The sequence below is a fragment of the Mytilus edulis genome, chromosome 4 (assembly GCF_963676685.1).
Source record: "Mytilus edulis chromosome 4, xbMytEdul2.2, whole genome shotgun sequence".
Lineage (NCBI taxonomy): Eukaryota > Metazoa > Mollusca > Bivalvia > Mytilida > Mytilidae > Mytilus > Mytilus edulis.
In genome coordinates, this window is record NC_092347.1 from 25389386 (window position 1) to 25402266 (window position 12881).

At 32.5% G+C, this 12881-nt stretch overlaps 1 protein-coding gene across 1 annotated transcript; it reads right to left on the minus strand.

Annotated features, from left to right (window-relative positions):
- Positions 1–7199: 7199 nt before the first annotated feature.
- On the minus strand, positions 7200–11159 carry LOC139518405 (5-formyltetrahydrofolate cyclo-ligase-like). Its single transcript, XM_071309951.1, has 4 exons — positions 11022–11159; positions 10067–10182; positions 8257–8509; positions 7200–7440 (listed from the first exon to the last, which is right to left on the minus strand). Exons 2-4 carry the CDS (start codon positions 10175–10177, stop codon positions 7220–7222), a joined length of 585 nt encoding a protein of 194 aa, XP_071166052.1. The 5' UTR covers positions 10178–10182; positions 11022–11159; the 3' UTR covers positions 7200–7219.
- Positions 11160–12881: the final 1722 nt, after the last annotated feature.

Genomic DNA, 12881 nt, shown 5'->3' on the forward strand with positions numbered 1-12881 from the left:
TTTCTGTGTTTTAATACCAATTTTAAGCACTGCTTTTATGCTATTTTGTGGTAGCCAGTTTTTTATTGGCGGAGGAAGCCAAGAGTCCCTGGCAAAAACCATGACCTTCGATAGGAAAAATGACAATCCTAGTCAATTAAGGTCAGAGTTGAGTGTACCTGAACGAGCGAGTTAAACTCACAATCTCAGTGTTGACTGGCTATTGAATACAGTATTAACTACTTAGACCACTCGGCCACTGAGGCCCCATATATACGATAGGACATTAACATTTAAATTTGTTGTTGGAGGTATACTACCATATGGCATATAAATTATCCCTGTCATAAACCAAGAACTTCAAAATTAGTATTTGCTGCTTCTCCTCATATGATGCACTTTTTAGGAATAGGAGTTATGATAGGTTAGCTCAGAGTGAAATAAATGATTTAAGGTAGCCGGTCACCTGTTGTTCTGGGGATTGTTACGTAGTGAATTAGTGAAATATTTTGGTGTTGAATATTCATTTTGTATAAATATGACAATTCTAATATGATAGGTGTAAAGGGTGTTAACATCACATCTCAAATGTATTTTCATATGAATACATGAATACTCATTTTACTTGTAACAAGATCCTTATCTTTTTCATTTGTCAGACAAGCATAATCTTCTACAGATTAAACACCTACACATTTGATATAAAAATCAGAAATTGCAGCACAATTGTCAATGAGACAACTCCGCACCAGAGATCATATAGCAAAGAAGTTAAAACATTTATAGGTCACTATACTGCCTTTAACAATGAGCAAAACTAATATTGCATAGTAAGCTATAGAAAGCCCCAAAATGACAAACTTAAACAAGAAAACTAACTATTAGCCAAAGTTATGTACAAAACAATCGAAACAAATATGATATACAGCAACTAAAGAAAAACAAAAATAAAATATTACAGAATATTTCTTCCACTTTGAACTTGTAGTATTAACTTGAGGGCAACACAACTTCTATCTCATGACCAATTGACAATAACCATCTGACTTAAAGTCAAATACACAGTTGAATGAATTCTAGTCATTTTGTTTGGTCGTATGCATAAATTTATCACTATTTCTTCCACTTCACTGGTGGTAAGCGGATGGGAGACAACTTTAGGGATAAGTTTTTCTTTTCCGATTTTCGTGCAGTAAAAGGTTCATTTGAGCCAAATCGCTTGTCTAACATACACTTATCGTGAGTGTGTTGATATTGAAACCAAATTTGATAGACAAATTCATTCCAATTTTCGTAAAATAGTCATTCAAAAGTTTGACCATGATGGTCATAACTTTAAATGTGTGATGGTCGTATATCCAACTATAATATTTTGGATGATCTGAATCTGATAATGGTATGCAGAAATTAAGCTAAAGAATTATTAAACACACAGTTCTGATGTATTCCAAACGCTCATCATGAAGGAGTAACAGTAAAAACTTATCAACTCACATTAAGCCTTAAAGTATTTTAGGGTTGAGTATTAATATTTTTTTTACTGTACGTTAAGGCATAAAACTATTAAATGCACGTGTATTCCCTCATATTTTTTTTTTTATTTTCGACTTTTTTTTATCTGCAATCATGTCGGCAGGTGAAATTATTAAATGTACAATTCTGAACAATCATTTTTAACTTTTAATCAGCTATTGCAGTTCTTATAAACTATAGGCCTTCAAGTATTTGGCTTTTGGTGGTTCATGCGGAAATTAAATCCACAAATACACTTCGGAGTCCTGGGTTGAGATCAATATCGTAGCTGCTACGTAGATTTTGACTATTGAACGTGTAGCTATAGACAAGTTGCTACAAAGATATTGATAGCAGCTACGTAGCCGCTACGATATTGAACTCAACTCAGGATTTTTTAACGTGCTGTCTTTATTTTTTATCGATTACATAACAATTATATATTGCGGTATATCATTGATATTAGTTCTATATGGTGGCCGGTTAAGGCCATTTCGCGTTTTCGCGTTTTCGCGTTTTCGCCCATCATATTTTATAGGGCGAAAACGCGAAAACGCGAAATCGCGAAGTCGAAAACGCGAAAACGCGAAGTCGAAAACGCGAAAACGCGAAAACGCGAAGTCGAAAACGCGAAAACGCGAAGTCGAAAACGCGAAAACGCGAAATATTTTTTCTTTCCGATTTCGCGTTTTCGACTTCGCGTTTTCGCGTTTTCGCGTTTTCGACTTCGCGATTTCGCGTTTTCGCCTTTTCGCCTTTTCGCGTTTTCGCGATTTCGCGTTTTCGCGTTTTCGCGTTTTCGCGATTTCGCGTTTTCGCCTTTTCGCGATTTCGCGTTTTCGCCTTTTCGCGATTTCGCCTTTTCGCGTTTTCGCGATTTCGCGATTTCGCCTTTTCGCGTTTTCGCGATTTCGCGTTTTCGCCTTTTCGCCTTAAATTATAGGTATATTGATCCAATATCCACCCGTTTATAGTATGGATCACATTTCCGACCTTACATTGATTACGTGCTACGTGTACCCCAATGTTTCGAGTTCTTTCGGAATTATATTCCAGGTAACTCTCTTCAGAGGTCGTCCGTTTTATTTTTATTTTTTATTTTTATTATTATTATTATTTTTATTTTTTATTTTTTATTTTTATTTTTATTTTTATTTTTATTTTTAAATGTTTGTTTGTTTATTATTTTGTACATTTTATTTATTATTGTACCTTTTATTTATTATTGTTCGTTTTATCAACGTATGGATAACTGGTTTTGGTTATTGTTTAAGATACGTTTCAATATGCATTTTTCATTGTCAACGCACCTTCCTTTGGTTTTAGTATAACTGTCTAATTAATTTCTATTGGGAGACATTGATTTATTTCAAGTGTTTCTTAACGATTTCCCCAATGTTCCTGTTTCTTTTGAATGCTATTGTGGGTTTTTTATCAAAGAGATTTTTGAACTGTGGGTTGTCTTGAATTAAATGCCAATGTTTTCTTATAATGGTTTGTAAATTTTCCGCATTAGCGTGGTATTGTGTTATGAAAGATATATTATAGTTATCTGTGTTTTTGTTTATTCTTGTTTCTTTGTTTGTTAATTTGTTTAATCTTTCTGTATGGGAAATATTTCTTAATATTTTATTTACAAAAGCGATTTTGTAACCTCTTTGTATTAATTTTTCTGTAAATAAGTTTATTCTTTCATTAAAATTGTCAGGATCAGAGGTATTTCTAAGAATTCGTATTCCTTCACCTTTAATAAAGGATTTAAAACAACTTTTAGCGTGGTTAGAATTTTGGTGTAGATATTGGAATTTTTCAGTTGGTTTTGTGAAACATCTAATATCTAAGATATTTTCTTTTTGAAATCTCTGTCCTTTATACGTTTCTAAGTCTAGAAATTTCAAACTTTGTCTGTCAATTTCATAAGTAAATTGCAGTAGGTTGTGGTTTGTGTTTGCTATTTCGAAAAGAAGTTTAACTTCTTCCGTAGTACCTTGAAATAAAATATATCCATCATCCTTCATACGTTTATGAAATAATATTTTGTTTTTGTGTGGAAAGATGTTTAGAATTTTATTTATATGTTGGTATATAGCTATATAAAATAAAAATAAAACGGACGACCTCTGAAGAGAGTTACCTGGAATATAATTCCGAAAGAACTCGAAACATTGTACACGTAGCACGTAATCAATGTAAGGTCGGAAATGTGATCCATACTATAAACGGGTGGATATTGGATCAATATACCTATAATTTAAGGCGAAAAGGCGAAAACGCGAAATCGCGAAAACGCGAAAAGGCGAAATCGCGAAATCGCGAAAACGCGAAAAGGCGAAATCGCGAAAACGCGAAAACGCGAAAACGCGAAAACGCGAAATCGCGAAAACGCGAAAAGGCGAAAACGCGAAAAGGCGAAAACGCGAAATCGCGAAGTCGAAAACGCGAAAACGCGTTTTCGCGTTTTCGCCCTATATAATATGATGGGCGAAAACGCGAAAACGTGAAAACGCGAAATGGCCTTAACCGGCCACCATAGTTCTAAGTATTGGTACGGAATGAAAACTGAATCGATTGTGTCGCAATGAAAATTGTATTAACCTCGAAAGTAGGAATATTAAATAACAATATGACTTCTAAAAATCCAGGCTAAAAAATAAAGCGTATGTTCTTTAACTCAGGTACGGACCTGCGAATTCGCGGGAATAGTCTAGTCTAGATAACGACCTTCATAACCTATCAATATTAACTTTTAGATTATTTTGATTCCTTACTAATGCTCTTTCGACTTAATGTATCAATCTTAAATTGTAGATTAAAAAAAATCAGCCAGTAGGTACATCCTCAAAAAGTATTTACAATGTTTATCTTTTCAAAAGATGCAAAATCTAAAGAAGAAGAAAAACATGTATTTCATGTGATGTCCAATTTATTAAAAATGCCTTTCCTTAAAATCATTTATTTTGTAATTAAAAATGATTTGATACATTTCGTTCTTTTTATTTTCAACTAAGAATTATCATAACCAAGGCTGTTTCTTGTTTTAAAATGAATTCTCCACTTTTGAGAAATTTACATTGTTAATGAATTTAATCGCTTACATTAATTCAACTATTTGCCTCTGGTTAGTTTTATACATTATATTTTCAGTATACATGTATATGACTGTCATTTCATTTTGTATTGTTTCGTTCGATTCGTTCCAATTTTCTTCTGTTTTGCACTTTACAGGTACCCCTCTCTTCACCCCTTTTAGTTTTTTATGCGACCGCAAAATTAGAAAAAATTTTCGTCGTATATTGCTATCACGTTGGCGTCGTCGTCGTCGTCGTCGTCCGAATACTTTTAGTTTTCGCACTCTAACTTTAGTAAAAGTGAATAGAAATCTATGAAATTTTAACATAAGGTTTATGACCACAAAAGCAAGGTTGGGATTGATTTGGGGAGTTTTGGTCCCAACAGTTTAGGAATTAGGGGCCAAAAAGGGCCCAAATAAGCATTTTCTTGGTTTTCGCACTATAACTTTAGTTTAAGTAAATAGAAATATATGAAATTTAAACACAAGGTTTATAACCATAAAAGGAAGGTTGGGATTGATTTTGGGAGTTTTGGTCCCAACAGTTTAGGAATAAGGGGCCCAAAGGGTTCAACATTAAACTTTGTTTGATTTAATCAAAAATTGAATAATTGGGGTTCTTTGATATGCTGAATCTAACTGTGTATGTAGATTCTTAATTTTTGGTCCCGTTTTCAAAGTGGTCTACATTAAGGTCCAAAGGGTCCAAAATGAAACTTAGTTTGATTTTAACAAAAATTGAATCCTTGGGGTTCTTTGATATGCTGAATCTAAAAATGTACTTAGATTTTTAATTATTGGCCCAGTTTTCAGGTTGGTCCAAATCGGGGTCCAGAATTAAACTTTGTTTGATTTCATCAAAAATTGAATAATTGGGGTTCTTTGATATGCCAAATCTAACTGTGTATGTAGATTCTTAATTTTTGGTCCCGTTTTAAAATTGGTCTACATTAAAGTCCAAAGGGTCCAAAATTAAACTAAGTTTGATTTTAACAAAAATTTAATTCTTGGGCTTCTTTGATATGCTGAATCTAAACATGTACTTTGATTTTTTATTATGGGCCCAGTTTTCAAGTTGGTCCAAATCAGGATCCAAAATTATTATATTAAGTATTGTGCAATAGCAAGAAATTTTCAATTGCACAGTATTCAGCAATAGCAAGAAATCTTCAATTGCACAGTATTGTGCAATAGCAAGAAATTTTCCATTGCACAGTATTGCGCAATAGCAAGAAATCTTCAATTGCACAGTATTGTGCAATAGCAAGTATTTTCAATTGCACAGTATTGCGCAATAGCAAGAAATATCTAATTGCACAATATTGTGCAATAGCAAGAAATTTTTTAATTGGGGTTATCTTTCTTTGTCCAGAATAGTAGTTGAATCAACTTAAATCATTGTTTTATACAATATACAATGTATATTCACTTTTACTACCAACTGATAAATTAAAACAATCTTTACCATTCAGTGATAACAAGCACTTTTTTTACATTTTAATATTTTATGATGTATTTAAATGAGTAGTTATTGTTGCAAACTCCATTAGAAATTTGAATTGAGATCAGTTTTGGAATAAGGGAAAGGGGGATGTGAAAAATATATTCAACAGCATAGTGAATTGCTCAAAGGCAAAACAAAAATTTTAAGTTCATTAGAACACATTCATTCTGTGTCAGAAACCTATGCTGTGTCAACTATTTAATCACAATCCAAATTTAGAGTTGAATCCAGCTTGAATGTTGTGTCCATACTTGCCCCAACCGTTCAGGGTTCAACCTCTGCGGTCGTATAAAGCTGCGCCCTGCGGAGCATCTGGTATCATTGGTGAAAACAACGTACTTCACAATTATATAATATAAAAATATATTCATATAAGAAAAGACACGTTTAAAACTCTTGACTTGCCTTGTTCGGTCCAAAACATTTTACCAATTTGAAACTTTAATCAAAATTTCCCCAAACTAATATCTGAAAACTTTTTTAAAATTTTGAATTGATAAGTGTTTCCAAGGATTTGTATAGTACTATACAAATCCTTGGTGTTACACAGATTGAAATTGCTATATTTTACGTTGTATGTAAAAATTTTAAAAATTCTTCAGAAATACGTCATATAATATATGCATACAATAAAAGACACATTTAAAACTCTTGACTTGCCTTATTCGGTCTTATTTAAAACAGAGTTACGACCATCACAAATTTTCGTTAGGACCATCCTCAACATTTTTGTTTTTTTAGTTACGACCATCATGCTCGAATTTTTGAACGACTATTTTATGAAAATTGGAATGTTTTAATGCATCAAATTTGGTTTCAATATCACCAAACCACCGAATAGTATGTATGAGACGAGCCGTTTGACTCAAATGAACATTTTACCCCACGAAAATCGAAAAAGAAAAGTTTATCCCTAGAGTTGTCTCCCATCTCCGGATGATCGTAACTTTTAGTTACGACCATCTGCTTACCACCAGTGCCACTTGGATCTTGTATTATTAAGGACAACCAAACTTCTATTTCATGACAAAATTGACAATATCTTGTATGCATCTGACTTCATGAAATTCACATGTACAGCTGAATAAATTCTAGTAACTTTGTATGGTAGCATGCATAAATTTATCACACAGGTTTTTCATTTCAATGATTTATTAGCTATCTGGAAACAAAACTAAATCCAACTTTTTGTCATGAGTGTCTGTTGGTATAGATTTACATATCTGTTCTTTAAAGGCTAAGGCAACAGTGTATGGTTTGTATCCCATGTCTTCACATTTCTGAAGATATGTATCATAATATCCTTTTCCACGACCAAGTCTATCACCATCGGAAGAGAAACCTAAACCAGGCATAATTATCAAATCTAAACCTCCTGAAACACAAAAAAGAATATGTATCAAACGATGTTAACTTGCTTGTAACGCTATTAATAGATATAGAAAGATGTGGTATGAGTGCCAATGAGACAACTCTCCATCCAAATAACAATTTAGAAAAGTAAACCATAATAAGTCAAGGTACAGCCTTCAACACAGAGCCTTGGCTCACACCAAACAGCAAGCCATAAAAGGGCCAAAAAAATTAGTAATGTAAAACCACTCAAACAGGAAAACCAACTGTCTAATCTATATAAAAACATATATATTAAACATGCATATTTCTTAATGAGAATTCTAACTTATAATCTTAAAATTTGACTGTCCTACAAGTGAGAGGTTAAGCTTACTGCAAGGCCAGGTTTAATACACCATTTTCTACATAAGGAAATACCTGTCCTAAGTCAGGAATATGACAGTTGCTTTCCACTTGTTTGATGTGTTTCAGCTTCTGATTTTGCAATTTTATAAAGGACTTTTCCCCATTTTGAATTTTTCCTGGAGTTTGGTATTTGGTATATTAGTTTATTTTATGAGCCAATCATATATTGCCATCATTTTCAGCAATCCTGTTAGTGCTTTGCCATCCTGGCAGTTTCCCTGCTTACAATTTATTTTTCCATAAGCATGACAATGATGTGCTAACAACTGGTTTTTTTTTTTAATAACAGAAAATTTTGAAAAGCAGAAGGAAATCATAGCTGTTAGTTAAACTACAAGTCCCGTCCCAAATAAAACATGGGCTTATAATTTCCAAATTAATCAATTTGATAAACATTGCTCTCTCTTCCCGATGACTGTCAATAGTTTACCTGTATCAATAGCATCAGGTCTGACATCGTCATCTGCTGGCTGTTTTATTTTCCATTTTGTTTCTGGAAGTTCTGTATAATCTTGCCATGAGTTTAGCATGACCATTTTCATTTTAGGTCCAATGTATTGTGGTATAAAACATTCCTTGTTCTTTATCAAGTGTTGTAGAATAGCTACAGTCTGGATTTCATCAGACATGTGTAGATATACAGATACCCTTTTACTGGCCTGGAACTTTTCTAGAGAAAACAACTAAAAAAAAATATTGATTTTGTGTACCTGGTATTTTAATATTTTACATTTCAGTTTATTCAATTTTATAGTGTAAACAATGTGACAAAAAATAACCCAGAGCTATGTTTAATAGACACAACAATTTAAACCAGAAAAAGCTCATATGAACTCTTTTATCAGATCATTTTCTATACGACCGCAAAAACAATTTGGGATCGTATAATGGTATGATGTTGTTGTCTGCGTCATTGTACAAAGACACATTGGTTTCCGGACAATAACTTTAGTTGAAAAGAATAGATCTTTATGAAATTTCGGAAGGTTCAATACTACAAAAGGAAGGTTGGGATTGATTTGGGGATGATGGTCCCAAACTGTTTAGGAATTAGGGGCCCAAAACAAGCAATTTCTAGTTTCAGGATAATAACTTGTGTATACATATTTCAATTGCTCTGAAATTGTACCACAATATTTAAAACCACAAGTAGAAGGTTGGGATTCATTTAAGGGGTTATGGGGGCCAACAGTTTAGGAATTAGGGGGGGGGGAAGGGCCAAAAAGAAGCATGTTTCTAGTTTCCAGACAATAACTTGTGTTTAAGTGTATGGATCTGTCTGAAATTGTGGTACAAGGTTCCAAACTACAAAGGAAAGGCTGTGGTTGAGTTTTGGGGTTATTGCTCCAAGGGGAGTTTCAATAAGTGGGGGGGGGGGAGTTTTTGTTTACAATTTTTTTTTAAGGGATTTATATTTTTTTCAAAAATTTTCAAATTTCGATTTTTTGAAAAGTTTTGCACAATATTGCACAATAGATTTGTAAGATCTTTGACCAGATTTATTTTGTGTCAAAAATTTGATCACAATCCAAATTCAAACAGTATCAAGCTTGAATACTGTGATCAAATTTGCCCCAACTGTTCAGGGTTCGACCACTGGGGTTGTATCAGGCTGCACTCAGCGAAGCATTTTATTTTTATTTAATCCATCTGATTTGTATATCAACAAACAAAACCAGCAAGCAATCACATTATGGCATATCAATTGAGTAGAATAAAAGTAATCATATATTTTTAAGGGTGCATAAAAATACCCCTTTATAACTGTAAGTCTTATCCATCAAAACATTCAGTCTTATCCATATGAAGTTTGGTTTACTTTTCAAGGTTTCAACAACAAAAAATCTACATAACTAGTACATCATTAGTACATTCACACTACAATATAGCAGTAACAAATGAAAGTCAAATTTTCCAAAATGTAAAAATGAAAGGACCGAATCACAACCTGTATAAAAGAGAGGCGAAAGATACTAGAGGGACATTTGGCAATAACTACAATCAAAGCACCTCTCTCTCCCCCCCCACCTTTTGATCAAATCCTATAACAAGAAATGTAAACATTGTATCAGGAGTATATCATTTACAATTATTACAACTATTGTATTGAATAAAATTACAAAAAAAAAAAAAGAAATGCAATGTCTTTTAGATATTCCCTTCAAGTTATTCCTAACTAATAAAAGTCCAACACAGTGGGAGTATACAAAACTATAAAGTTTATTAGACTTTGTATTTACCTTTTCTGTTACAATTTTTGACTGTCTCTGTTTTTCAGTTTCTGTCAAACCTGCTACTCTCTGTTTAATTTCTTTCCTTAACAAACCCTTTGTTGCTTTTAAACTATTCATAGTATCTGTTGTAGAATACAAAATAAATAAAATTAAAAGAACACTGAACATTGCTAAATAATTTTGTCAATGATTAGAAAAGACAGGATTGATATGGGACAGATATATATGTATACATAAACAATACTGATGGATATTTTAATTTAAGAAATGTGTAAAGGTATAAACCAAATATAAAGTGTTTTGCTTGAAAAAAAATCTGATCCCCAATTTGATGAAAATAAATATTCGGGTCAAGCAGATACAAAAAGTTTGCAGATTTTCAGATTTCCCTCATAACTTTTAGTGTTCAACTTTGAAAAAAATAATTTGATCAATAACTTAAAAAAACTAAACAAATTTGTTTATCATTTAAATATCTCCCCTTTAAACTCAAGTTAAAAACAAAACTATATAAAAAAAATTGTTTTAGTATTTAAAAAAAACAAAATAATTCTACTAGCTAAGATACTTCATATGCATTTTTCCATTCAGATAAAATTGTCAGTAGGAAATCTCATTTCTAAAGCGAATTTGTTAAATTGCAAAACTGTGAGTACAATTGACACAATTGTCAGAAGATTTATAATAAACTGCATGAAATGGTATTTACTATTTACACAACCCTAAAGGACAAATACTCCTTTTCCACTTTCAGAAAATAAAACATTAACATTTTCGGTTTTTCGGTTAAACCAATAATTACAAATACAATCTGTTTAATGTCACCAACTTTCAGTTCTAATCACAAATGGTGTTGCTCAAAGGCAGCCGTACATTTTACCTAACATATTCTCGAAAAAATCGTTTCAAAACCAACATTCTAAAACTGCATTTTCTTAAATAAATAACTGTAAGTCTTTACCTGCTCTTTTTCTTGCTTTAACTTTAAGTCTGTTATTCTAAGTGACTGATATTTTGCCAAATCATAAATAAAATACTCTTTTGATGATATACACTTGGGTTAGTTCCCTTTCATCATCTAAAAGAATATGTATGAAAAACCACTAGAGACATCTATTCAATTCAATGAATCCAACGTTTTATTTAAAGACCTTTAAGTCAATATTAAATAAACAGCTGCACCACGAGCGCATGATACGCCTTCTGTATTGTCTTTGAACATGTGAAACTCCCCCTCCTTTAGTACAAAAAACTCAATAACTCAAAAATAAAAATTTTGAATCATCACCAAAAGTAATCAGATCTTTAGATTAGTATAAATAAGAAGTGTGTACAGTTTTAAGCAATAATCGATTCATAAATCGTTTTTGAGATAATGCTTTGGTAAATGACCTTTCATGAGCTATTAAGTCTTATATGAAAAAATAAATGGGTGTTATGGGGCAAAATATTTTACATTGTATTGTATGGAAAAACACCAAGGAGTCAAACACAAATTCAAAAACCTCACCTAAGTACATCCTTAACTCAAAGAGGTCAACATTTTGACGGGCGTATAAAAACTATATCAACACAACCTTTGTCAAATACACTTTAAAACATACAGTGCATAGTTAGCAGGAACATATATACTGAGATATACTGTCCCCAGATAGAAAGATACCATTGGTGACAACTAAGACTTCTGTAGTACTGTAGTATTCATTATCAGATGACATATAAAAAATAAAAAAAGCATCTAAAATAAAATCTGACTGTTCTATATATAAAAAGTAAAAGTGCTCAAAATAATGTTGTTGTGCTCTCTTCCTAAGATTTTTACCAACTATAGATCATCTCCACATCTCATGTAAAAAGTATCATCAAAATATACAGAAACACAACAAACCTTATTACCAAAAATCTGCATCAGTCAAACGGCACAAACAGTCACTGATCCAGGTCTATACTATTCATAAGCGTTCCACAAACCAACTTTGAATATTATAAGCTGACTATGCGGCTGTACGGTGACATATAGCTGTTAGTTTCTGTGTAATGTATTCTCTTGTGGAGATTTGTCTCATTGGCAAACATACCATTTTTTTTTTATTTTAATAGATGCGTCTTAAGCCTTTTTTTAAATGGTTAATTTTTAAGACTTATTGGAAGACTATTCCACACAGAGTCCTGACCACCACATCGAACCGACGCTTACCTCACATTTTGGTCCCTGCGGGTTTTTTTTTAGTTTGCATCTCGATCAGAGCAGCATTTTCAGATTGCAAGGATCGTGTCGGTTTGTAAAAATGTATGAGTTCACTAAGATACAAAGGACCAAGTCCGTGCAAGGCCTTGTACGCGTACAGCAATATTTGATATTAACATCTGAATTGAAATGGTAACTAGTGAAGAGTCACAAGTGTTGGAGTTATATGTCCAAGTGTTAAACAAATTGAAATATTTTAAGTTATTTTACTTTAAATATTGCATTAGGCAGTGGGTTTTAAGTAATCCGAATTGCATATAAATATGCGTGCGTGCAAGTACTATACACACTAAATATTTTGTTTCATAGATTGACACAATTATTATAACCATTATCTGCTTTAGTAATAACCAGCTTCAGTTATCATCGTTTTTAGTTCTTGAGCGTCTTACATGCCAACAATAGAAACACTCGATGAGAATTTACTCCTATAAATAGTTTCGATCGGTCCTATATAGACTGAGGAGTTCTATAATGACATAACTAGATTTAGCTTTTGTTATAATCTGGTCGTCAGATTTTAAGATTATTTGCAATGGTCGGATTTTATTTTACCGATAGTGAACACAGTGC

Coding starts and splice junctions, on each gene's coding strand:
- LOC139518405 (XM_071309951.1), bottom strand. CDS start 10,177: ATGAATAGTTTAAAAGCAACAAAGGGTTTGTTAAGGAAAGAAATTAAA. Junction 8,510..10,066: donor CAAAAATTGTAACAGAAAAG/GTAAATACAAAG, acceptor ATTTTTTTTTAG/TTGTTTTCTCTAGAAAAGTT. Junction 7,441..8,256: donor ACCTGATGCTATTGATACAG/GTAAACTATTGA, acceptor TTTGTGTTTCAG/GAGGTTTAGATTTGATAATT.